At 43.8% G+C, this 27,517-nt stretch overlaps 1 protein-coding gene and 2 non-coding genes across 6 annotated transcripts in view; all 3 read right to left on the reverse strand.

Annotated features, from left to right (window-relative positions):
- Nucleotides 1-26,253, reverse strand: part of DSTYK (dual serine/threonine and tyrosine protein kinase) — a 58,121-nt gene extending 31,868 nt beyond the window's left edge. For 2 of the 4 annotated variants that reach the window (XM_055581735.1, XM_055581734.1), the window contains exons 1-2: nucleotides 24,892-26,252; nucleotides 2,697-3,082 (exon numbers count right to left, since the gene is read on the reverse strand). In XM_055581735.1, coding sequence (XP_055437710.1) covers nucleotides 2,697-3,082; nucleotides 24,892-25,156 — 651 coding nt within the window. In that variant the 5' untranslated portion in view covers nucleotides 25,157-26,252. Of the gene's footprint in view, nucleotides 1-2,696; nucleotides 3,083-24,891 lie in introns of all 4 variants that reach the window. The other 2 variants (XM_055581737.1, XM_055581736.1) reach the window with 1 other exon arrangement.
- LOC129654432 (U6 spliceosomal RNA) lies at nucleotides 694-800 on the reverse strand. Its single transcript, XR_008715497.1, has one exon. It is a non-coding gene; the product is annotated as a U6 spliceosomal RNA (small nuclear RNA).
- TRNAC-GCA (transfer RNA cysteine (anticodon GCA)) lies at nucleotides 14,602-14,674 on the reverse strand. Its single transcript has one exon. It is a non-coding gene; the product is annotated as a tRNA-Cys (tRNA).
- Nucleotides 26,254-27,517: the final 1,264 nt, after the last annotated feature.

A 27,517-nucleotide genomic window follows, 5' to 3' on the forward strand; every position in this document is an offset into this window, starting at 1 on the left:
CTCGTGGCTCAGTGGTAAAGAATCTGCCTGCCAATGCAGGAGATGGGGATTCAATCTCTGGGTCGGGAAGATCCCCTGGAGAAGGAAATGGGAACTCACTCCAGTATTCTTGCCTGGGAAATTCCATGGACAGAGGAGCCTTGTGGGCTATAGTCCATGGGGTCCCAGAATCGGACACAACTGAACGACTAAACAACAACAATGTATTCCTTGAGCATCGCTGGGAACTCTCACCAGTAAGACATGCGCTCATGGCTTCCCTGGTGGCTCAGATGGTAAAAGATCTGCCTGTAATGCAGGAGACCAGGGTTCGATCCCTGGGTCAGGAAGATCCCCTGGAGAAGGAAATGGCAACCCACTCCAGTATTCTTGCCTCGAGAATCTCATGGGCAGAGGAGCCTTGCAGGCTACAATCTATGGGGTCGCAAAGAGTCAGACATGACTGAGCGACTCACACAGACACACAGACATGACTGAGTGACTCACACACACACACTTGGGAAATAGCTCTCACTTTCTCTTCTGTGACTTTATTTTATCAGCCTAGCTCATGGGACAAAAGTAAATGAGCATTAAAAATCAAAACCAACAAAATGAAGGGACACAGAGAAATCAATCAAATACTGCACCTGTCCTACAGATGGCTTTGTTCACACTCCAAGACTGTTTTTGTTTTGTTTTGTTTTGTTTTGTTTAAATATGGAACGCTTCACGAATTTGCGTGTCATCCTTGCGCAGGGGCCATGCTAATCTTCTCTGTATCGTTCCAATTTTAGTATATGTGCTGCCGAAGCGAGCACTCCAAGACTGTTTTTAAAACTCAAGAACAGGAAAAATCACCACCCAACCAAGAGCAGTCATTTCAGCTATTTAACAGGGTTTTTTAAGCTGTAGGTCAGAATACATTGTCAGATCAACAATTTAGTGGGTTGCTATCATTTTTCAAAAAAATGAAGTCAAATAGAATAGAGAAGAAAATATCAGTGTATTTTGCAAGAAGCGAAAGTTCTGTTTCATGGAATTTTATTCCAAATGCACACATGTATATATGTAGTCGGTCCTAATAATAAAATGCTATTTCTGAGCATGAATTAAAATCTAAACAAGTTTGAAAACCACTGAGCTCTTGGAAACTGAAGTAACTAGACCAGAACAGAATACTATAGACTGTGCTTGGATCATACACTTACAAAGCTTATGAGCCAACCGAGCAGGCTCAGTCAATAAACAAGGGTCACAGCCAGAGTCACTCGAGAACTCTCGCGTTGTCTTGGAGCTAAGAAGTGCACGCTCTCAGTCTGAACACAGAGGAAAGCCACCAGTGAAACTGAGCTGAGAGAAAATGCTGGCTTGTATACTAAATCCCTCTAGCATTTATTGAGATAAAAGATAACTGGACTCTGGAAAGAAACGAGATGACAGTTTCTACTTCCAGAGAATCATAAGCCAAAGCGACAATCAAAGGCCTCACTGCACTGACTGAGAGACCAAGCCTTCTAGAACAGGAGTAGGTGAAGCGAAGAAGATAGTACTCTCCAAGTCCTGCCAAATGAGCCCCTCCTTCCTGGCACAGCTAATCAAGGTGACAAACTCTCTGAGAATGTCTGCTTCTTTTATTCCTGCCAGCTCCTGATCCTTGACATAGGCACCTTCTCTGCCCAATCCCATGCTCCTGACACATTCACATGCTGTGCCTGTCACCTTTTGGTCTAATAAAATAGTCTAGTCCTAGCTATACAGTAGCAAGGAAAGTCTTGCACAAGAGACAAGTCCTTCCTAGGTAGAGATATAAATACCAGACAGATAATATTATCTTTTAGGAAATGCCATAAGACTTGTGTCCTCTTCGGGAGTTTACTTCAAGAGAGAAACAGACATATTCTTCAGTTGATAGGATCTCTTTATTTGAGCCAGATCTGTCCTCATGTTCTGAAGTCCCTTAGAAAGTAGGAGACATGACCTGGCTCACTTAGTAAATGATGGCTGCTGCTGCTGCTGCCAAGTCGCTTCAGTCGTGTCCGACTCTGTGCGACCCCATAGATGGCAGCCCACCAGGCTCCCCCATCCCTGGGATTCCCCAGGCAAGAACACTGGAATGGGTTGCCATTTCCTTCTCCAGTGCATGAAAGTGAAAAGTCAAAGTGAAGTCGCTCAGTTGTGTCCTACTCTTAGCGACCCCATGGACTGCAGCCTACCAGGTTCCTCCGTCCATGGGATTTTCCAGGCAAGAGTACTGGAGTGGGGTGCCATTGCCTTCTCTGAACTGATGGCAGATCTAAGGAAAAACTCAAAAGTTCTTCACTTGTTTTCAATTCTGTAAGAACGTCAATCATATGTTCCTTTTAGAAAGGGATGGCTAGAGACAATTCTAGCCACACCTTCCTGCTAAGAAATGAAAAAGGATTTCTAACCCTGATCTTCTTTCTGTAAAGGCAGGCTGAGATGTAAGTATCATATTCTTCAGTTTTAGAAAGGGATTAGACAAACTGCCCAGGGCCTTGCAGCACAGCAGTAGAGGCAGGGACGGGCACTGCTACAGCCTTGTCTGGTTTTCACCTTCCCAGATCACGTTCTTTTGACTCTATCTGCTGATGCTCAGAGCCCACAGTACACACTGCCAAACTACTTTCTGAGAAAGCTCAGGTACAATGAAGCTGGTGCCTACGAGTGCACCCGTGTAAGGACGGGACCGGTACCTGTAAGAGAGCATGGCGCATCGTCACCTCCAGTTCGGCTAGAACGCGGGCAGCGTCCTCACTGTCCTCCCGCACCTCCAGGTCCTCCTCAGGGACGGTCTCCCAGGTGCCCTGGTGAGCAGCCAGCGTGTGCACTAGTTCGTACTGGTCAGGGAGCGCCAGGCTGACCCGAGTCTGAGTCCCATAGGTGAAGCGGAGGCGCCGAAGCTTACAGTTCTCACCGCCCAGCTTGTTGGTGGGAAGCACCTGCACCCCCAAGAGCAGGTTCAGCAGCTGGCACTTGACACTGCAGTCCTGGCCGAGGATCAAGATGCAGGGCAGGCAGTCCACCATCTGCTGGAGGCGCTTCTCTTCCTTGGGTGGGAAGGAAATGCAGCTCAGCTGGCCTGGGCAGGGACGGGGTGGAAGGAGAAAGGAGTACAGAGAGAAGAGTGAGGAGGGGCAGACAGAGACTGACACAGAGATCCCATTAGATGGCAGCCTCCTAGAAAAGAAACTTCTAGGAAGCTCTTGGTGGAAGGAGATACTAGAAAAACATCCCAGTCAGGAAAAGTTTCTCAAATATCACACAGGAGTCCCTTCTCTGGCTCGCCCCCAGAGCAGTTCTTTCTTTCCAGAAATTTCGTGGCAGTGACCTAATCTCCCCTTCCTGACCCGGTTTCAATCAGTGGAGGGACAGCCTAAGGAGTTTACAAGGACTCAATCAAAGGACATTAAACTGACAAAACCAGAAAAGACTATGCTATTGGGACGTGAGTCCAAGGACTGAATGTGTGCATTAATGCTCAGACACGTACGACTCTTTGCGACATCATGGACTGTAGCTTGTCAGGCTCCTCATCCATGGACTTTTCCAGGCAAGAATACCAGAGTGGGTCGCCATTTCCTACTCCAGGGGATCTTTCCAACCCAGGGATAGAACCCACATATCCTGTGTCTCCTGCACTGAGAGGGTGATTCTTTACCACTGCGCTACCTCGGAAGCCCACAAGGACTGAACACAAATCAAAATAAAAACCTTCCTTGTGACACAAAACCTAATACTTGAACACAGAAAGGTTCTTTAAAATGACTCTACCACATGCAGTTTTAGTTTATTTTCCTTATTTATAACATATTTTATTGTAACTAAATGTGTGTAGTCTTTTAACACACATACATTGAAATAAAATGTTATTTGAGTGTGCATAAGCATAGAATCTTTTCCAGTTCATTTCTCTGATAGCTGGTAACAGCATCCCAGCTGCCAAGTCATTTGTTTTCTTAAAACACTGAATGCTTAATTAAGATCAGTATCTCTAATCAAATCATATTCTTTCAGTTTTTGGAAGACAAGACCCCAAGTAAGACAAAGGGGAAAGGACTACCTGTTAGGATAAAATCCAAGCAAATCAAGGAAGATTTGATCTATCTCAGAAATATCTTTCCAGGATACACTCATCTATACTGCAAGCTTCCACAAAACAGATCAAATAATACTCAGGAGAAAAAAAAGGCTTCCTAAAGTATGAGAACTTCTATTTGGGAAAAGGAACCAGAAATTTGTTGACTGGAACTCTCCGATTCCAAACTCAATCACTCCCCAACTTGTTCAGTGACAGTGCCTGCCCAATTCTAAGATTCAGGCAACTTCGTGTTTGTTCAGAAAGGCACAGACACACAGTTCTTAGGCTGTTAGAAAGCCGATCTGTATTTGAAGCCAAATACATACATCTTCATTAAAATTTAGGGTGGCACCAACTGAAACAGTATTTGCTTTAGTCATGTAACCATGAGCTGCATTAAACCATTCATAAGCTATTTATTTTATGTAATTGAAGCAAGAGAGGCCAGATTCATTTAAAAGGTTGTCCCACTTCTGGCTCTACCTGCACGCGTCCCTTCAGTCGTGTCCAACTCTACAACCCCATGGACTGCAGCCCGCCAGGCTCCTCTGTCCATGGGATTCTCCAGCCAAGAATACTGGAGGGGACTGCCATGCCCTCATCCAGGGGATCTTCCCAACCCAGGGATCGAACCCAGGTCTCCCACATTGCAGGAAGATTCTTTACCATCTGAGTCACCAGGGAAGCCCAAGAATACTGGAGTGGGTAGCCTATCCCTTCTCCAAGGGATCTTCCCAACACAGGGATTAAACCCAGGTTTCCTGCATTGCAAGTGGTCTCTTTATTGACTGAGCCACCAGGGAAGCCCCTCAACTCTACCTATCCTGCTACAAACTATTTTAAATCTTCTCTCCAACAAATGGCAGCAAAAGGTTTAAAGAAGCTGGCTTTCACTCAGACCCCTTTACGCGTTTCATTACGCTCTTCCTTTCATGTCTGCCTGTTAAGTACGTCACCTGGTCAGCAGAAGCACACCAGCAATACGAGACACTGAAACACGGAAATCTATTCTCCTGGGAGAGATGAGAAAGCAAAACGGTAACTGAGGGCCCAACTCTATGCAAGGCATTTATTAAGCACGAGGGAAAAACACCAGACAACTGGTCTAATTTCTGACTTACTAACTAAAAGCAAGGGGACACAGCCCCTGCGTGTGTGACCACTCAGCAAGTAGGGAGTCCTGAGTCCCTCCACACCTCACTGACAACTAAACAGCATTTACTACAGTTGTCGGGGAGGAAAAACAATTTTCCTCTACCCTTTTAGTTTCCTCTGGCTGGGGCTAAGAATTAAATTGACATTAACAGTAGAAAATGAAATTTAATTACATACACATGAGGAATCTGAACATGAGCGTTTCAAAAGACAGGTTAAATGAGATACATACGTTATCCTGGAACAAAGAGAGGGGGCAGGGGGCTGGGTCTTCAAAGAGAAACAAGGCAATTCACGGAAGAGTAAACGTTTGGTAAACAAATGTTTGCTGGGCCATCCAGAAACAACCGGACATAGAGAAGATTCTGACCCCCAACTATCACACCGAGTTCATACCTACACTGTAGCTAGCTCTGGTGATAGGCCCTCTATACAAATTCATTTAGGCAGTTAAGGTGAGGAAGATAACAACTCTTGGTGAGCTTTTTGTTTCTTTAAAACAGCCAAGCCTAAACTAATTCTCATACCAAAGAGACACATTTTGGGACGGCAAATCTTGCTCACCTCTTCAGACTATTCTAGTCGTACGTTTATAATTATCAAAGGCAGGAAGAACCACTGTATTTCTCTCTGTATCCTCAATACCCAACGCAATGACTAAAAAATGTTTTGTTATTTGTTTGCTCATTGAGAACTGTCTACAGAAAGCCGTAAGTGGCTCTACTAAGTACTCAGAAAAATCCAGTAATATGATGACCAATCCAGTACCATGAATAGTATAGGAGCAACCGTCATTCCTAAAAACGCCCTTCATCTCAACATGGAGAGCAGAGGCGGACAGCAGAAAAGGACTTCCCCATTCAGCTGCAGGATTTACCCCCCAGGCTCTGCCTGAGCACGAGGGCTCCTGCTAGATCCGCTCTCACCTTACTTCCTTTCTCTCCTCCCAGTCCTCCTCAGAGCTCAGGTGGCTGTCTAAGTAAGCTCATAGCAACACCCTTCATAGGGCCCACAAGAAAAGCTGGTCCATAGTAACAACAGTGCGTCTAAATGAGTTTTGTGACTACTGCTGCTGCCAGGAGAGTGGGTAACAGAGAATGAAAACTAACCAACCATTTTTCAGGACCAAAGGGAGAGATCTCAACACCTCGGAGACTATAGGAAAACCAGTAAACCATGTGGCACTGGCCAAACCCACAGCAGACACACCCATTATTCATCTGACCCAAAGTATCACAACCCCATCTCTGCAGTGACAGAAACAGTCACTATAAATAAACTCGCTGGAGTCAAACAACCGTCAGCCAGTGCAATGGGAGAGGGGGCTGACAGTGAGTCCAGTTCGAATTTTCGTTTCCAGGCGCTTTGCTAGGGTTGTGTGTGCAACTTACTAGACAGAGAAAAAGTCTTCAATATGGATATCTCCATCTGGTTTTCAATATATCATTATCCAAGCTCTTCGCTTCTCCCACTAATCTTTAGGTTTTTTTCATTGCTCTTCAATGTGTCTACAAGATTTGAAAGAGAGCATGGAGAAAAATGAAGCTGAAACTAGAGGGTTCCACTCCTCGCTCCCCTTGGCAAATGGTCTGGTGAGGGTGGAGCACAGCAGGGCGGTGGGCAGAGCACGGGCGGGGCGGCGCTCTGACCCGGGGCCTCACCGCCGACTGGCCCTGTGACTCTGGCAATCCACTTGTTTCTCTCGGCCTCGGATTTCTCATCTGTGAACTAGGGAGCTGGATTAGGTCATCTTTAACATCCTTTCCAGTTCTAAAATTCCAGGATTCCATCAGGTTTTAACTATTGAAAGAAAAATAACCGAGGGGGCTAGGCAGTGTCTGGTTGTTTTTCAACGAGACGTGAAGTTCATTACGAGAGCTCCCCTGGACTGCTACAGCTGCAGATCAAAAGGTGACGGAGCAAGCCGGGGCTCTGGGGGCCTCCTGGGCAGTCTCAGCGGCTCTCTAATAAAGAGATGAAAAACGGGAGACCGACAGGAGGAAGGAGGAAGAAAACCTGCTTCAGAGCTAAAGCAGCTGCTTCACTGACAGTTAAGGACTTTTGAGTTAATCATGTTTTCTACTGTAATTAATATAACGGCATCTGCATATGGGACTGCCAGAAGGTAACAGCATGGCTTCTCAGCTGGAACACATTAACCCTGCCGACTCTGACTGCAGGAAAATTCAAAGCAAATTGTCTTAACTTAAAAGCCAAAACATTTTTTTTTCCCTTTATGATTCTTAAATACAGATTATCTTGGTTAACAAATGTTTCAAATACAAGAAGGAGCAGCTAAGCAGTAATGCATTTTGTTTATGTGTCAGATAATGAAGGGGAACAAAATATATCATCCCAAAATATGCCTCTTTGACATACTATTTTGAGGTTATTTTTAAGAACTAGCAGACACAGGTTAAGCTCCGAAAACTGAGAAGTTACTTTTTGTAAGAGATATTTATACTTAAAAGGGAAATCTCCCATTTGTAAGGGTATATTCCTCCAGTTTCACGAATAGGAGGAAGACTCGAAATGTCTAGAAACTCTTATCAATGCAGAAGGCAACCACTTTAAACTGCCTAATAACCTTACCCTTGTTTAGTGTGCTTTTCCTGATAACCACCGATAACTGACTCCCCCCACCTCACCCCACCCCAGCGTGTTTCATCTTTAGCTAGAGACAGTATTTAAGGTATTGGCTTGCGCCATTTCGGAGTTACTTAGTTTTTCCTGAGTAGCTCCTATGTGTACACATCTGTCGTTTTCCCCTCATTAGTCTGTCTTTTTATAAAAGACAAAAATCTAGAAGGGTAGAGGGAAAATATTTTTCCTCCCCCACAATATTTACTGAGCCCTTTCTAAGTACATCATTTTATTTGCCTCAGCTCATTTAATGCTCATAATCCTACCAGAGACAAACTATTACTATCCTCATTTACAGAAGAGGAAGCAGTAACTTAAAAGGTAAAACAGAACAAAAAAGAAGCCATGTTTCTCTATTTATTTAGAACGGAGCAGGAGCTGTTTTTTTAGGTCTCAGGGGGCCAGGTGAATACCTCATGGTAAACAATGTCTGTGAAGGGTGGCAGAATATACCATCCCCCAAAAGGCCTCTTTAGCATAAGGATGATTTTGAGCTAAAGGCACTGAACAAACAGCAGGTATGAGAAGGGCACTCTGACCTCCCTTTTATCTTCCTGAAAGCCAGAAATAAACTCACTGGGAAGATGTCCTCCCTATAACAGAGGAAAGCAACATTCTTATTACCGGAGTCGAGGTCAAGAAAAGTCTGTACAAATAAGTCTTGTTAAACTAACCAGTGTCTTTCTACTTACTTTCCCACCATTAACTGCCCTAGCCCAAGCCCCTATGTCTTGTCACCTCTCGTAATTTACTTCTCTTTGTCCAATTTCAGTATATAAAAGCACAACTCTGCTTCTTTGGGTCTTCATTCTTTTCTGAGGACTCCCACGTACAGATAAGATTTAACAGTGTATTTACGCTCTTCTCCTGCTTATCTGTTTAATGTCAGTTTAATTCTTAGGCCCAGGTGGAGATAAGAGGGTAGAGGAGAAATTCCTCCCCCCCTACACCCCTCCCCTACACCACACTTTCTCCCTCTGTGGGGCCAAACAGAACTTAGTAGCTGCAGGACCCCAATTAAAAACAGACTGAGAGATTCCTTATGAAAACTGCCCAAGACCATGAGGAACAAAGCTTGGAGGAAAAAGACAGTATGACCACTCGGTGGTGAACGCTTTTTTAAAATGTTGTTATTCTACCTAAGAGCTCTTAGGGTCCCTTTCCTTAAAAAAAAAAAAAAAAAAAAAAAGTAGGTACTTTTCAGAGAAACTTTTATTAGTCCTCTCATCAGTTAGTCTGTATTACCCTTTGGGTTGAAGTTAAGGTAGAGTGGGGAAGTAATGCTAGTAAAAACTGATGTACCTAGAGATCCATTAGCGGAGATACTTCGTTTAAAATTGGTTTTGGAGTACAGCCGCAAACTGTCCGAGACAACGCGCATCCGCGTGCCCGGCCGCCTAGGTTAGCTCTGTCTGAGGAGGCACGGTCAGTTTCTGAGGCATGGGAGCCAGAAAGTATCGGTACACGAAGACCGCAGCAGCCCTTCAGAACGCAAACCACTGCCACTGTGTCATCTATGATGAGAAAAAAAGGAGAGCCACTATCCAGACACCACTGGGTCGTGTTTTCAAGAGGGTAGATAGAATAGAATCCAGCAAGAAACCAGAACCTGAGCCACGATCGTCAGGCGTGACGAAACCGCAGCTCGTTCTGTCTCCGGTGGCTGACGACCCTTCAGCTCTACCATCTCCCCCACCCCGTCCCTCCTCCAGTCAGCAACTCTTTTCACCTGTTCACTCGACGCCAGCCCGTATGCCAGCTGTTGTACCATACTTTTCAATATGCCGTACTGTAACATTAAAAATGACTTTTTTACTTACAGTTCATGTACATCCATGCTTACTAAATGATTAGCCTCCATTTTGTAAATCACAGAAATCATAACCGTCATTAGGTCACATGTTTCTGAGAGCCTGTAATTTGCATTTTAATCAACACAATGAACTGTAAAAGATTTTAACTATATGTGAAATGAATATATATTAATAAAACTGAATGGTTTTTAATTGTCAAAAATGACTTATTTTTTGTGTTTGTTTTTTATGTATTGTGTGAAAAGTATTATATAGATGTATTAAAGTACTATATAGCCAATTGTGTTAGTTGGGTACCTAGGCTAACTTTGTTGGACTTACAAATAGACTGGACTACGAACGCACTCTCAGAACAGAATGTGTAGGGAGGGGACTTACCGTAGTGGATTTAGAGCAACACATTCTCCTTCCTGCCTGTGTTCTACCCCAATCAATGATATGAGTGAAGGCCAGAGTAAGGCACAGTCCACGGCCAAAGAGGGGCGGCCGTATGGAGTGAATGAAGTGGAACTCTATCTTTGCTTCCTATTCTTGCAACTCTAAGGTTGCCAGGGCTTCAGCGTCAATTCAGGTCTCAGCAGAATTACAACTGCAATACTTGTCCCTGATATCCAAGGATTTCCCTCCTTTGGTAAAATTTTTTTATGTCACCTTTAATACTGAACTTGAAGTCCTCTCTGTAAGTGACTGAAATACAAAAGATTTTATAAGTCACTGAAGTAATCAGTGACACAAATTTGCATTTACACAAATAAGTAGTAATGTTTTATTTCTTATTAACTACACGCGCCAAGAGTAAAGGACAAATCCTAAGTCGAGAAATGAATCGGTCCTTCTACTACAGTCAATTCTACTACAAGCTTCAAAGTACTGAGCTACAAAAAAAACCCCAGGAGTTGAGAGAGAAATAATTCTGCCAAGAAACATTTATTATTTCCAAACAAGCTCTCTGACCTTCAGCTAAATTTAAAGGATTCTGAGTTACAGAGGAGGTATTCCCATTTAAGGAAAACACATGCTTAGGTAGTCTGGGTTTCAGAATTGTCAGGATCAAGTAATACACGGCATTTTGCTTGAAAGGGACGGTTTCTGTGGATGGGTGACGGAAACGTGCTCAAGCAGCCAAAGCTCCTGGCAGCTGAGAGTCAAGCAGGCAGAAACGCCGTCAAGTCATCCTACCTGGTGGCCACGTGGAGATCCTGAATAGTGTGAAAAGCAGACCCGACTGCACCTGGAAAGAGGGACGCAACACCTCCCACCGCCCTGCCGAAGACTTGGATCTCCTGGGAGCTACGCGAAGCCCAGAGAGCACACTCAGCAGCCTGCTGACAAGCTCCATTCCAGGAGAAAGTGCTCCTGAGGCTGGCCATGCTGCAGAGGGAGCAAAAAGGCAGCTGGAGCTGTGATTCATGGGATGCAGAGGCAGAAACAGCCCCCTAGGAAGCCAATCCCACGCTTCACTAAGGGAAGGCAGTATCTCTCAACTACCAACCATTAAGAATGATCCAATGGTGGGAATGTGTTACAGAGACAGAGGAATCAGCCCAAAGCAGGGCTTACTGACCAGACTGGGGACAATTTACGCATGAAAACATCTGTTAAATAATAATAAGAAATTAAAGTCCATTGAAAAACTTCAGAAGTCCATATTGGTATAAACAATAAACAAACAGTGGCAAAGGAAAGCTCTTCCATCCCAAACACTAAGACACACAGAAGAAACACAGGCCAGGGAAATCACCACTGAGGCAGGTGTACGGCCTGGGCCCGGTCGTGTCCACTCTTTGCAACCCCACGGACTGGAGCCCAACAGGCTCCTCTGTCCATTGGACTTTCCAGGCAAGAGTACTGGCGTGGACTGCCATTTCCTTCAACTGAGGCAAGTGGGTTGTCAATGGACATTAGGTCCAGTAGTAGGAGGCACCTTCAGGAGCAAGATTATCACTGAAATCTTAGAATACCTTCCCACAAAAGACTAAGCAACTGGAAAAGGAAGAACAGTGACTTGAAGATAAAGAAATGTAAAGGGCACTGACATGACCAGATATCAAGTTTAACATCTAAAAACGGTGGATGATAGACATCATGTACCCCTTGGTAATGACTATACATCACATCATTTCTGTGCCTGATCCTGCTGAGAGCTCATGACCCGAGTTTACTCACGGAACAGCTCAATCCAGGCTAAGGGTCACCCCATAGAATGTAAAGCCTGCTCTTTAAACCTGTCAAAGATATAAATGCCAGGGAAAGGCCGAAAGACTGTCCACAGTGAGTCTGAAGAGACATTAACAGCTAAATGCAACGTGCTCCTGGACAGGATCCTGGATAAAAAAGAAAAAGAAAAATGAAACTGGAGCCGATTATACAGAGTGAAGTAAGCCAGAAAGAAAAACACCAATACAGTATACTAACACATATATATGGAATTTAGAAAGATGGTAATGATAACTCTGTATGTGAGACAGCAAAAGAGACACAGATGTATAGAACAGTCTTTTGGACTCTGTGGGAGAGGGAGAGGGCGGGACGATTTGGGAGAATGGCATTGAAACATGTATAATATCATATAAGAAACAAATCGCCAGTCCAGGTTTGATGCAGGATACAGGATGCTCGGGGCTGGTGCACGGGGATGACCCAGAGGGATGGTACGGGGAGGGAGGTGGTAGGGGGGTTCAGGAAGGGGAGCACGTGTACACCTGTGGCGGATTCATGTTGATGTATGGCAAAACCAATACAATATTGTAAAGTAATTAACCTCCAATTAAAATAAATAAATTTAATAAAAAAAAAGGGGGAAAAAAAATAAAAATTAACACATTTATGAAAATAAAAGAAAATCCAACTTTTTGAACATAAAAAAAGAAAAAGAGATTATTGGAAAAGTTGGCAAAACTTAAATGGGGTCTGTACACTGAATGGTACTACTGACTCATTGTTGATTTCCTGATTTAGGGAGCTGCAGGCTGAAATACAAGATTATGCTCAAAATCCTTCAAGTTAGGCTTCAGCAGCACATGAACCGAAAACTTCCAGACATATAAGCTGGATTTAGAAAAGGCAGAGGAACCAGAGATCAAATTGCCAACATTCGTTGGATCACAGTGAAAGCCTCTGACTAGGTGGATCACAACAAACTGTGGAAAATTCTTGAAGAGATGGGAATACCAGACCACCTTATCTGTTTCCTGAGAAACCTGTATGCTGGTCAGGAACCAATAGTTAGAATAGGACATGGAAGGAAGGACTTGTTCAAAATTAGGAAAGGAGTACGACAAGGCTGTATATTGTCACTCTGCTTATTTAACTTATAGGCAGAGTACATCAAGCAAAATGCCAGGTTCGAGGAATCACAAACTGGAATCAAGATAAGCTGGGAGAAATATCAACAACCTCAAATATGCATATGATACCACTCTAATGGCAGAAACTGAAGAGGAACTAAAGAGCCTCTTGATGAAGGTGAAAGAGGAGAGTGAAAAAGCTGGCTTAAAACTCAACATTCAAAAAGCAAAGATCATGGCATCTGGTTCCATCACTTCATAGCAAATAGATGGGGAAAAAATGCAAGATTTTTTTCACGGGCTCCAAAATCACTGCAGCCATGAAATTAAAGGACACTTGCTTCTTGGAAGGAAAGCTGTAACAAACCTAGAAAGAGTATTAAAAAGCAGAGATATCACTTTGCTGACAAAGGTCCATATAATCAAAGCTATGGTTTTTCCAGTAGTCATGTACGGATGTGAGAGTTGGACCATAAAGAAGGCTGAGTGCTGAAGAACTGATGCTTTTGAATTGCATTGGAGAAGACTCTTGAGAGTTCCTTGGACAGCAAAGAGATCAAACCCAGTCAATCCTAAAGGAAATTAATCCTGAATATTCATTGGAAGGACTGATGCTGAAGCTGAAGCTCCAATACTTTGGCCACCTGACGTGAAAAGCCTACTCACTGGAAAAGACCCTGATGCTGGGAAAGATTGAGGGCAAGAGAAGAGGGTGAGAGAAGATGAGATGGTTGGATAGCTTCATCGACTTAATGGATGTGAGTCTGAGCAAACTCTGGGAAATACTGAAGGACAGGGAGGCTTGGAGTGCTTCAGTCCATGGGGTCGCAAACAGTGGGACACAACCAAGCAGTTGAACAACAGCAAATGCTAATATGTAAAAGTATGTCCTTGTTTGGGAGAAATGTACACTGGAAGTGTTCAGAGGAGATAAGAGCTATCTACCTATCAAGAGCTCATTTTCACAAGGTTCACAAAAATATATACATATAATAGAAACAGAGAGAGACTGGGTGATGGGGCAAATGCAGTAAAATCTTAACAACTGGGGAGCCTGCATGGCATGGGTATGAGAGCTCTTTGTAGTAGTTCTGGTGACATTTACACAAACTTGAAATTATTCCAAAATAATTAAAAAAATAAGCCAAAAGGATAACCAGCAAAATATATCCAGGTCTGGATCTCAGACAAAAGAGATTAAGAGACAGAATTCTACTCATCAAAAAAAAACCCAGCAGGAGAAAGTCCATTATATACAGAAACAGCAGACTTTAAACAAGAAGTTTCCTCACTGTCCCCACTTCTGCCCTGTACATTACTTCCTGTCTCCACAATCTCCCAGGGATGGTTTACTAATGCCAGTTCTGAGTCTGGGAAGTCCAAGGCACTCATCTAAGTAAGTATCTAAGTTCAGGATCAGATTTAGAACCCGAGTCTTTAAGACCAAGCAGGGGTAGACAAAATACCCACTCCAGGACAAGATACTTTGATGAACCACTGAAGTTGCTCAGTCGTGTCCGACTCTTTGCGACTCCATGGACTGTAACCTACCAGGCTCCTCCATCCATGGAATTTTCCAGGCAAGAGTACTGGAGTGGTTGCCATTTCCTTTTCCAGGGGTCTTCCTGACCTGGGGATCGAACCCAGGTCTCCTGCACTGCAGGCAGACACTCTACCATCTGAGCTACCAGGGAAGCCCACTTTGATGAAAGTAACCTATAACCACCCAGTTAACTGAGCAAGAAGCCTCCAGAAGCAGCTCCAGCTTGCACTGGCTGCAGTGGCCTTCTGGTTCCTCAGCATAGGGAACACACCTCCAGTGCAGCTCCAGCCTCCTCGGTATCATATGCCAACAGACTACTTTTATCTTAGACTAACAAGCCATGTCTCCAAGTTGCAGTAGCAGAACTTCTCCATTTCTCTTCATGGAGTAAGAGCCAGAAGAGGAGCCCAATTCTTCAATCAGGAGAAACTGAAATAGGTCTTCCCAGGGGAGTTCTTACATGTCAAAAGAATGATTTCTCTCCTACTAGCTGTTTCCCCCATGTTCTTCCTTCCTTCCTGGCCCCTACATATCTCCATAATACTAAAAGTTATGTATGTGTTAGTCGCTCAGTCGTGTCTGACTCTTTGTGACCCCATGGACTGAAGCCCACCAGGCTCCTCTGTTCATGGAATTCTCCAGGCGAGAATACTGCAGAGGGTAGCCATTCTCTTCTCCAGAGGATCTCCCAACCCAGGGATCAAACCTGGGTCTCCTGCATTGCAGACAAATTCTCTACCATCTTGAGCCACAAGGGAAGCTCCCATTAAAAGTTACTGGTAGAGTATATCATATAGACTATTCCTAAAAAGTAAATTCCATATTGGTTCAGTTATTCTCCCTCTAATTTGAATAAACACAAAGCTTTTACTCAAATTAGTCTCACTACCTACTTGCTTTTATGATATGGCCTTAAGTCTCTCTAGTTTGGAAAATTTGGCCTCACCAAAACAATCCTGGGAAATGTAATTCTCTTCCATTATATGACCCAGAAAGGGTAAAAACTGTCTGGCATAAATAACACACTCAAGTTTTAATCTGATAAAGCTAAAATTAGACCTTTTTTTATATCTGAGTAAAATAAAAGTGATAAAAGCATTTTTTAAGACTTTTTTTTTTTAAAACAATCAAAGAATTTTATGAATACATAAGCTTCATTATTCTTTGGGATAGTTTTGATGCCTTATATAAAACAAGTGAAAAGCAAAACAATCCCTCAAGTTCTACTCCCCATCTTCCTGCCCAGAGAACACCACCCCAGGGAACAGAAACACATTATAAAGCTCAACTTCAAAGGCTTGTGGTCAAAAGGTTCCCACAGCCACATGGCACCCCCAGGCTGGGGATACATCCAAACCACTCACATTGCCTACTAAACACCACAAAAGAAGGCACCGCACATCACGCGCGATGGAGTCCCCATGTTTTGACCAACCTTCCTTCATAGAGTTTTCGTGTGGCCTTTGGAGGAATCTTCAGTGCAGTCCAGTCGCTCAGTTGTGTCCGATTCTTTGCGACCCCATGGACTGCAGCACGCCAGGCTCCCCTGTCCATCACCAACTCCCGGAGCTTTCTCAAACTCATGTCCGTTGAGTTGGTGATGACATCCAAACATCTCATCCTCTGTCGCCCCCTTTTCCTCCTGCCTTCAATCTTTTGGAGGAATATTAGGAGGAGACCTCCTCATAGAGGCTGATTTAAGCAAGGGAGCACTTATCTCAATCACTGCTACATCTGTCCTGTTAAAGTATCAAGTTCCAGGATCCCTAAGATTACCAGACTCCCCACTTGGCAAAGAATGCAGTCAATTTTCAAGCATGGGGTGGCCTACGCTTAGACTAAAAATCCTACAGGAGACTCCAGACATCTGAGAGTCATGAAAGAAAAGCTATATCTTTCGCAAGGACTCTACTCTCTTGTTATTTTAATATGAATGACGCCTTTCAAATTCCCTGGACCATCCCTAGAGGTGAACTATTTTCCTACAAGAAGTAAACAGCAAGTTCACCTCAGATCTTAAAACTGTTAGAGAAAAAACCACATCCACCCACACACCTCACACTCTTCACATTGGCTCCCCTGTGAGTAAGCTCTGATGAAGATGAAAGACACTCTAACCACAACCTTCATGAATGCATTCTTCTTCTGAACCATGCAAACAAGACAATTATAGTTATTCCATCGAAGATACACTGGGGCTAATTCTCCTGTACTGTCACAAAGTTAGTGAAGCATCTCAACTCCTGTTTTTGTCAATACCATTTAATCTTAGAACTTCTCATATGCATTATCCTTATGCCCTCAAAGACTAATGGTTAAGCGGGAAATCCCAATGTGTAAGAAATCCTTCAGAGGATACACAATGAAACGCTAACCCTTCTTTCTTTCATAACCTCAACTTAAAAATAAAAATATCAGTTACTTGGACGGTGCTTCACTATTGAGTGTCCTGAACCCAGTACAGAGTTAGGCATTAATATAGATTTGCCGAGGGAATGAATACTAAGGATTTATTTCCTATATCATGGTGAAGCTCTGATATTGCATGCAACTCATTATTTGGGACATGAAACTCATTCTTTGGGATACTGGCAGCTCTAGCCTAACTAGTCATCTATCAAATGCTTATTATTGCTCTTTTTTAGGGACCAGACAGGAAAACATGGGCAAATATACAAAATAGTGTATCTTTCATGGAGGAAAAATGTCCTTCTGAAGTGGAAAAACACATCATTCCAATAATCTACCAGACACGGAAACGATTTAACAGATACTAATTTGTCTGTTATGTACTACGGTAGGCACTGCAGGGATACAATAAAGATGAATAAAACACATCTTTACCATTAAGAATTCACAATGTAGCAGGTGAGATAAGACAAATATATTCATAGTTATTATACAAATAAATAAATACAAGCATGATCTATATGTCTAGAGCCTATAGGAACTGAGCAATAGGTTTAAGGTGAAATTTACTTCAATACATATTTTTTGAGGCTTTACTTTCAAAAGACTGCTTTCGAGAAGTGCATTTATTGCAGGAAGATTCTTTGTTGCCTTAACCTAGTGAGACAGAGAGGCATGGAGAAAGAAATGCTGATGCTGGAAAGTGGACAGAGCAAAATAAAATTTTAAAACCAGAACTGATTTTTATTTTAAACCCATTCTTTATTTAAATGCTACTCACAAGGCTGAAGAACTAACCATACGGAAATCAGAAATGACTTTTAAGACTAAACTAAGCATGTTGCAAATGATAACCAACTTAAAGGTAATAATGTCTTTTCTTTCAAGAGCAGGCAGAATTATCCAAGCCTTTTTAGTAGTGGGCTATCCCATTCCATGGAAAATAGATTATCCTAGCAAAGAAGATTAGGAAGGGGAAAAGGAACTGGAAACTGGAATAAGAAGCTTAAGTAGGTAATGTCACACTATACTCACTCAATCAGATAAAATCTCCCACTGAAGTAAAATACCGTTTCATGGCAAGCTACAGAGCCTGGGTTATGACTCACTTGTAACAAAATCTCTCCTATGCAAGGGTGCATTTTATAGTCTCATGGGCAGAGCAGGAAAGAACAAGAGGGGAGTTGCAGAACTGAACTGGGAGCTTAGAGACCTGGGCCTAAATCTGGCTTCAGCTCAAAATTGTTCTGTCCTTCATTCTTTCCTTCTGTTCCTCTTATTCTTCCCTCAATCCCCATGTGTCAACCTCCTAATCTAATGTTCACCAAGTACGTACATGCACATACACACACACACACTCAAACATCGCGTGTTTAGTACTAACTATATGCCTGTGCTATGTGCTTTATATGCTCTCTAAATGTCACAACTTTGTGACGTAGACATTATCATTCCCATTCTATTTACTTATTTAGATAAAATTTACATACCATAAAATTCACCCTGTTAAACCAATACAATTTAGTGGTTTCTAGCACATTAACAAAGTTGTACAATCATGACCACTATCTAATTCCAAAACATTTTTATTCCCTAGGAAGTAATCCCATACCCATTAGCAGTTACTCCTTATCCCCTGGCAAAATCATTAATCTACTTTCTGTCTTTACAAATTTTCTTGTTCTGGATGTTTCAAATAGATGTGGCATTCTGTATTACTCCCATGTGACATATGAAGAAACCAAGAATCCAATAGGTTAAGTGCTATGCTTAGTCACTCAGTCATGTCCCACTCTTTTCGACCCCATGGACTGTAGCGCCCACCAGGCTCCTCTGTCCATGGGAATTCTCCAGGCAAGGATACTGGAGTGGGTTGCCATTTTCTTCTCCAGGAGATCTTCCCGACCCAGGAACCCAGGTCTCCCACATTTCAGACAGAGTCTTTACCATCTGAGCCACCAGGGAAGCCCGTAATAGGTTAAGTAATTTGCCCTAAGTCCCACAGTTAATAAAGTCGTGAAGTCGCTCAGTTGTGTCTGACTCTTCGTGACCCCATGGACTGTAGCCCACCAGGCTCCTCTATCCATGGAGTAATTTGCTCTAAGTCCCACAGTTAATAAAAGGCTGAACTAGAAGAGGAACTCAGATCTGATTCAAATGCCTGTGCTTGCTTTTGACTACCTTTTTTTTTTTTTTTTTTCCAGTGCTGCCACATGGCATATGGGATCTTAGTTCCCAATCAGGGATCTAACCCCTACCCCCTGCAATGAAATAGAGGAAGCCCAACCACTGGACCACCAGGGAAGTCCCAGTTGACTACTCTTTTTTTCCCCCCCATTTGTTAAACCAAAAAACAACAGTGGTTGAAACTTTTGACTACTATATATTGCCTCCATGCCAGAAGAAAACAAAGAAAGTGAAAGTTTTAGATATACTTGGGGAAATAGGGTTTTCTTCATTTAAGGTAATATAATTAAGAATCACATTTACAGCACCACCTCTGCTAAGCTTATGTTGAAATGCTGAGGCAGCTCTTCCAAATAGATCAATACAAATTACTACAAACAACTTTGTTTCTTAAGAAAAGCTTTTCTTAAATCAATAGGTATACTAGGCTTTTCTCTTTCAATTGTGGCAGCCAGTTTACATCAGATGTGACCAAAGGAGGGTGAAGGATGCTACAGAAACAAAGCTGTTCACGAACCAAAGGCAAAAAGCTATAACAGCCTAAGAATTGTAACTCACTTAAAAGGCTTATAATCTAACTTTAGCTTTCTGCTATTTTTCCACTTTATATGTTGCACATGTATATGGTTGAGATAAGATTATACCTTTCTAGAGGGACAAGTTCAGATTTTCTTAGTCCTTTTTGTCCTCATTCAACATAAACAAACAGGTGCACAGTATTGATAATTATAATTTTTATCTTTCTTAATAGAAAAATATAGAATGGGAAGACTGATCTCCACTAATCCAAAGCCAAGGCCAATGTTTTTATTTGACTCTTTATCCCCCATACCAGATACTCAAATGTTTATTGACTAATAATCAGTTCACTTCGGTTGCTCAGTCTTGTCTGACTCTTTGTGATCCCATGGACTGCACCACGCCAGGCTTCCCTGTCCAGCACAAACTCCCAGAGCTTGCTCAAACTCATGTCCATTGAGTCACTGATGCCATCCAACCATCTCATCCTCTGTCGTCCCTTTCTCCTCCTGCCTTCAATTTTTCCCAGAATCAGGGTCTTTTCCAATGAGTCAGTTCTTTGCATCAGGTGGCCAAAGTACTGGAGTTTCAGCTTCAGCATCAGTTCTTTCAATGAATATTCAGGACTGATTTCCTTTAGGACTGACTGGTTGGGTCTCCTTGCTGTCCAAGGGACTCTCAAGAGTCTTCTCCAGCACCACAGTTCAAAAGCATCAATTCTTCGGTGCTCAGCCTTTATGGTCCAACATTCACGTCTGTACATTACTACCGGAAAAACCATAGCTTTGACTAGACATACCTTTGTCAGCAAAGTAATGTCTCTGCTTTTTAATATGCTGTCTAGGTTGGTCATTGCTTTTCTTCCAAGGAGCAAGCATCTTTTAATTTCATGGCTGCACTCACCATCTGCAGTGATTTTGGAGCCCAAGAAAATAAAGTCTGTCACTGTTTCCATTGTTTCCCCATCTATTTTCCATGGAGTGATGGGACTGGATGCCATAATCTTAGTTTTCTGATTGTTGAGTTTTAAGCCAGTTTTTTCACTCTCCTCTTTCACTTTCATCAAGACGCTCTTTAGTTTCTCTTCACTTTCTGTCATAAGGGTGCTGTCATCTGTGTATATCTGAGGTTATTAATATTTCTCTCGGCAATCTTGATTCCAGCTTGTGCTTCCTCCAGCCCAGCGTTTCTCATGATGTACTCTGCATATAAGTTAAACAAGCAGGATGACAATATACAGCCTCGACATACTTATTTCCCAATCTGGAACCAGTCTATTGTTCCATGTCCAGTTTTAACTGTTGCTTCTTGACCTGCATACAGATTTCTCAGGAGGCAGGTATTCCCATCTCTTTAAGAATTTTCCACAGTTTGTTGTGAACTGCAGAGTCAAAGGTTTTGGCATAACCAATAAAGCAGATGTTTTTCTGTAACTCTTTTGCTTTTTCTATGATCCAAAGAATATTGGCAATTTGATCTCTGCTTCCTCTGCCTTTTCTAAACCCAGCTTAAACATCTGGAAGTTCACAGTTCATGTACTGTTAAAGCCTGGCTTGGAGAATTTTAAGCATTACTTTACTAGTGTGTGAAATGAGTGCAACTGTGCGGTAGTTCGAACATTCTTTGGCACTGTGTTTCTTTGGGACTGGAATGAAAACTGACCTTTTCCAGTCCTGTGGCCACTGCTGAGTTTTCCAAATTTGCTGGCATATTGAGTGCAGCACTTTCACAGCATCATCCTTCAGGATTTGAAAGAGCTCAACTGGAATTCCATCACCTCCACTAGCTTTGTTCGTAGTGATGCTTCCTAAGGCCCACTTGACTTCACATTCCAGGATGTCTGGCTCTAGGTGGGTGATCACACCATCGTGGTTATCTGTGTCATGAAGATTTTTTTTGAATAGTTCTTCTGTGTATCCTTGCCACCTCTTAGTATCTTCTGCTTCTGTCAGGTCCGTACCATTTCTCTCCCTTACTGCGCCATCTTTAATAGCTAATACTTACACAGCACCTTACCAGGAACTGTTCTAAGCACATATATTAACTCCCAACAACCCCAGAGGCAACTACTATTATTATAATCCCCATGTTCAGATGAGGACATTGTAGCAAATCACAGTAAGGTCACTCAGTAAGGACCAGAACCAGGAGGAAAGGATATAGCACAGACTAGAGCATTCCAACTAAATATATTCGAGTCATTGCAACTTCTTAAAATCCAGAGGTTTATGATACACTGCAACAGCTTGGAACTCTACTGGACCAGAAAATAAGAAAAATACTTCTCCCTCTGCTACTTTGTAATACTCCACTCTGCCTATCTTCAGAAGTGCTCAAAGCCTTTATCTCACTACCTTTGAACCCCCTGTTACAGAGCTAAATCAACAGACAGGCTCTCAGCCCCCATAGTTAAGTGAAAAGAAGGCCAATGATTTGGGAAGAAAAGAGGAGCTGGGACTTCCCTGTTGGCCCAGTGGTTAAGAATCCACCTGCCAATGCTAGGGTTCAATTCCTGGCCTGGAAGGACTCCACCTGCCATGGGACAACTAAGCCTGTGCATCACAACTGAGCCTAGGTGCCGCAACCACTGAAGTCCGAGTGCCCTAGAGCCCGTGCTCCATGACACAAGCCACCGCCGCAACCAGAGGTCCGGGCATCACCATGAAGACCCAGTGCAGTCAAAAACAAATAAATAAAAAATAAAGCTTTTTTTTTTTTTAAAAGGAGGAACTGAATCAAAGCAATTTATAATTCAGTTTTTCCTGTACAGGCTAAGCAACTCTCATTTCAGTTTTATTCTACCTACTTTTCAACTTCTAAAACATCTAAGTATATATACGTTATATGCTCTTTACACTGCCCCAGTGAATTAAAAACTGTCAAAATTAAGAAGGAAGAATTATTTGGGGGGTTCTCCCCATCTCTCTCTTTTTTTTTTTCTCCCCATCTCTTTTGTGGTTAAAAGTGAAATAATGAAAATTTAGTCTCTGATCTTCAATTGCTCAAATACCATACTACATTCCAACCGAGAAGACACTTCCATTCAGAAACAATGATTAAAACTTTCAGGAGGTTTATGAGGTTAAGCAAGGAGTGTTCCTTTCCTTGACATTTCAAGTTCCTATTAATCAGAAACCAATATTCACAGAAGAAAGTTGAGAATCTTTGAACGAACATGACCTTGTAAAGAGATGGTCTGTAAAGGGAGAGAACAAGAACTAGTTGTCGTTTAAGGAATGGTTTCTACTTTCTAACACAATCATTTAAACAGCAGGGAAAATCAGATCCTCCAAAATATACATAGTAGGTGACACCTCTCTAATTTCTCCTTTTCACCTCCAAAGATAAAACTCTCCACTCTAAACTAATGGAAGCACTTTATGGAACAAAATCAAAAGGCTCCCTGTCCTGTCATCTGTACGCTTCCCTACTTTTTACTTTGGATGAACAGACTCCAGAGGGTGTACACAGTTAAATTCGCAAAGATGAGTTCATGACGCAGTCAACTAGAAAAGCCAACGAAGCAAAATACAAAGGTGCATTTGCATTTCTTAAGTTGGCGTTTAAAGAATGAAAACAAGAGCCAACCAATGTGCCTTGAAAACCTCCATCTCCCTGAGGTGAATCTACTCTTTTTTTTCAATAGTAATTCTAAAATAAAGAGTTGCTGTAAAATTACAGCAATAGAGGGTTTTTTAAGATAAAAGAAAAACTGAGCAGGGAAAGTTTCTGGCAAGCACTGCTGAGGAAGAGGGTAAAAGTACCCATTCTGGGGCTCATCTCTGAAAACATCGGCCCTTCTCACCCAAATCAGTTTTTTAATAGCTTCACAGAAATCAATCCCCTTTATGGGTCCATTTTACCACAGCAAATCTCTGGGCATATGTCAAAACCACAACTTCAGAAAAGCTAGTCATCCCTCTCCTCCCACGTATCCTATGAGATAAATAAAAGCTTTTATCTACATCCAGGCCAATTACGTGAAATATCATTAATCAGAATCTGATTTTTATCACCATTTTTGGAGTCTCAGACAAATTTAGGATATTAAACATGCAACTTTGGAAACACAGGGCCTGACACAGAAACTCTGAAGAGTTTAAGAATTCAACGCATTCTACACCTGCTATTCAAATTTGCTGTCAGCCTCTAAATCAGTGTTTCTCAAAGTGTTTGTGGCCCACCTGCATCAGAATCCCTTTGGGATGGCTTGCGTTTAGATTCTTAGGACCCACCCACTAGACCTACTCAATCCATCTGTGGGATAGATGTTTTTTACTTTAGTTTTAGCACACATTTTCGCTGGAGAATCACTGAATGAAATCCACTGGCTCATTGCTGTGTTATCCCAATGTATCTAAATACATGGGACGCCAGTCCTTTCTCCCATCCAACCTGTTATTTCCTAATTAGACCAAGTGGTTAACAAACCCTCCTGTTCCCACTAAGAGCAGTTTAAGAGGAAGCAAGAAATTAGGCAAGATCAAAGACGCTGGACGATTTTAAGTGCTTTAAGGTCTCTAACACATGCCAGAGAGAATCAAGTCAAGTTTCAAGACAAAAAAAAGAGAGAGATCCTTCCCCTCTCTAACTTTACTATAAGCGCAAGCCGCCATCTCTGGAAATACCGTGGCAGACATAAGATACCCTTTTAGCGATTCCAGCCTCATTTAGAGTTATATTCTTTACTTCTTCAGAGTTGCCTCATGATTGATGTATATTTCACATACAAAATCAAGCCTGCACACACACGCGCACACACAGCGGACACACATAACCTCCACTACAGTCCCCTGGCCTCCTTGGGTACTGAGGGTCCCTGCCTACCGCCCATCCTGCATCCCCCCCACCCCCACCCCCCGCCCACTCCACCATCCCTGAACTGGGACTCTAAGCACAACTGCTCACCTCCGAACTTAGAGTAACTTTCCTAGGCGCCACCTCTGCAGCCTCCAAACGGGGGCCCCCAGCTCCCGCCCCCGCCGCCGGTCCCTCCGAGCCCGCTCCTGAAACCCCCGCCTCGGGCGCCCCTCGCCCCCCGCCCCGCCAGCCGGTCCCCAGCGCCCCCTCCCCCAACCCGAGACGCCTTCCCACGGCACCTCAGAGAGCCGGTCCGCCGGGCCCCGGCCCGGCCACGCCGCCCTCCTCCCACTTTCCGCCCCTTCCCGGGCCTGTTTCTTTGGGACAGGGGCGCGGCCCGCCCCCCGGGCTCGCCTCTCCGGCCCCGTCTCTGTCACCGCTTGCCCTCCTTACCCGCCGGCAGCCCGGTCGCGGCGACGTCGCCGGCAGGGCCGCGCCCGGCCTCGCCGCCCTCCGCAGGGGAGGAGGGACAGCCGCGGGGCTGCGAGCCCCTGAGGTCGCGGAAGAACTTCTGCGTGTCGCGCAGGTTCTGCCGCAGCCGCCCCAGGTAGCGGCGGTAGCGACCAAAGCCCCGGCACAGCTCGCGGATCACTCCGCCGCCTCCCGGGCCGGGACCCGACTCCGGCTCGCTGCCCCACGGCACCCCGTCGCCCTCCATCGCCTCAGCCTGCTCTGTCTCCGCAGTTCGGTCCCCGGCCCTCAGGCCCGGCTCCCCTCCTCCCGCGCCCCCGTGCTTAAGACGGCTGGAATCCGCCTCCTGACGCCCCCGCCTGCAGTCGGCCGGGCTCCCAGCCGCCGTCACCGCCGTTCAAAACAAACCAACCCGCAGCGGGCCCTGAATGGAACCTTTATCTCAACTGTCTGGAAGAGTGAGGGGAAGGATCGGTGGCGCACCGGGTCACTGCGGAGGTTTCTGGGACTTGTAGTCTGCGCCAGGGCCGAATTCCAAAACCTGGAGACTGTGGAGGCGACCCCCCCGCCACACACACACACACACCCGCACACACCCGGTATAACTCTACCCCAGTCTCACCCAGAGTTCTCACGCTCTCCCCGGTTTAAAAACATGTTCCTCCTTCCTACAAAAGTGTCTCTAGAGTGAGACAGCTTCTGCAGAACCAGAACTCCTGCAGAAGGGGAGTGCCTTACTGAAATCAGAGCGAAAGATTATAATAGCAAAGGAAAGGAAGGAAATAAGACTGAGGCTAGTACTATACCCTAAATGGCTCTCGCTTTCCGGTACAGTAGATACTGGGGAACCGGCTGAAAATTTCATGGAAATAGGAAAACTCCTATATTTGCATTGCATTGTCCTTTTGACTTTCCTTTTCCAGGGGTAGAAAGTTGGGGGCGACGGTGGTGGTGCGTGTGTGTTTGGGTCGTTAAAGAGCCATAAGCTGAAGTTCACTTGGTCGGGTAAGGGGAAGTTGAGGTTAGTAGCCTTCCAACCCAGTTTTGATTATCTTAATTTGGCTTCTGCTAATATGGACCCAGTTCTGATTATCTTAACTTGCCTTCTGCTAATATGGAAGACTAGAATTCTAATGACACAGACTGTCATGGAGCTCAGGACACAATTAGGAAGAACACAGAACTTGACAGCCACCTGTTTTTCTCTTCCTGCTTTTTTTCTCCTCTTCTCCAGACACGGATCCCTCCTATCTTTCTTGCTGTGTCAAGCCCCAATATTCTATCCAGGCCAGGTATCTTTTCAGACAGTCTGGATAGTGTAGGTCCTCAACTAAATTTAAGAGGTGACTTGAGACTGAGTCTGAACTTCCCCAATGCCTTACCTTGAGATCAATGAAGTAAGAATTTGGGCTAGTCGATCTTTATGCCCTCTAAAATTTCGTGAGTTTTGCTTCAAAAATGTTAGCTTTGGTCTCCCAACCTCTCATTCCTTGTATAAGTGCTCTTAGCACTTGTCACTAAGTGATGTTGTGATAATTGGATGAAGTCCATGTGAAATGGGAAGGCTTTACCCAAATCAGGAGTTTGGGGGCTTCCCTGATGTTAGTAAAGAATCTGCCTGCAATGCAGGAGACCCTGGTTCAATTCCTGGGTCAGGAAAATCCCCCGGAGAAGAGATAGGCTACCCACTCCATGGACTGTGTAGTTCATGGGGCTGCAAAGAGTTGACACAACTGAGCGAGTTTCACTTTTCAATCAGGGGCTCTTCAATTCAGTTCAGTCGCTCAGTCGTGTCTGACTCTTTGCGACCCCATGAATTGCAGCATGCCAGGCCTCCCTGTCCATCACCAACTCCCAGAGTTCATCCAAACTCTTATCCATCGAGTCGGTGATGCCATCCAGCCATCTCATCCTCCGTCGTCCCCTTCTCCTCCTGCCCCCAATCCCTCCCAGCATCGGAGTTTTTTCCAGTGAGTCAGCTCTTCGCATGAGGTGGCCAAAATACTGGAGCTTCAGCTTCAGCAGCATTCCTTCCAAAGAAATCCCAGGACTGATCTCCTTTAGAATGGATTGGTTGGATCTCCTTGCAGTCCAAGGGACTCTCAAGAGTCTTCTCCAACACCACAGTTCAAAAGCATCAATTCTTCAGCGCTCAGCTTTCTTCACAGTCCAACTTTCACATCCATACATGACCACTGGAAAAACCATAGCCTTGACTAGACGGACCTTTGTTGGTAAAGTAATGTCTCTGCTTTTGAATATGCTATCTAGGTTGGTCATGACTTTCCTTCCAAGGAGTAAGCATCTTTTAACTTCATGGCTGCAATCACCATCTGCAGTGTTTTTGGAGCCCAAAAAAATAAAGGCTGACACTGTTTCCATTGTTTCCCCACCTATTTCCCATGAAGTGGTGGGACCAGATGCCATGATCTTCGTTTTCTGAATGCTGAGCTTTAAGCCAACTTTTTCACTCTCTTTCACTTTCATCAAGAGGCTTTTTAGTTCCTCTTCACTTTCTGCCATAAGGGTGGTGTCATCTGCATGTCTGAGTTTATTGATATTTCTCCCAGCAATCATAAATCCAGCTTGTGCTTCTTCCAGCCCAGCG

The sequence above is a fragment of the Bubalus kerabau genome, chromosome 5 (assembly GCF_029407905.1).
Source record: "Bubalus kerabau isolate K-KA32 ecotype Philippines breed swamp buffalo chromosome 5, PCC_UOA_SB_1v2, whole genome shotgun sequence".
Lineage (NCBI taxonomy): Eukaryota > Metazoa > Chordata > Mammalia > Artiodactyla > Bovidae > Bubalus > Bubalus kerabau.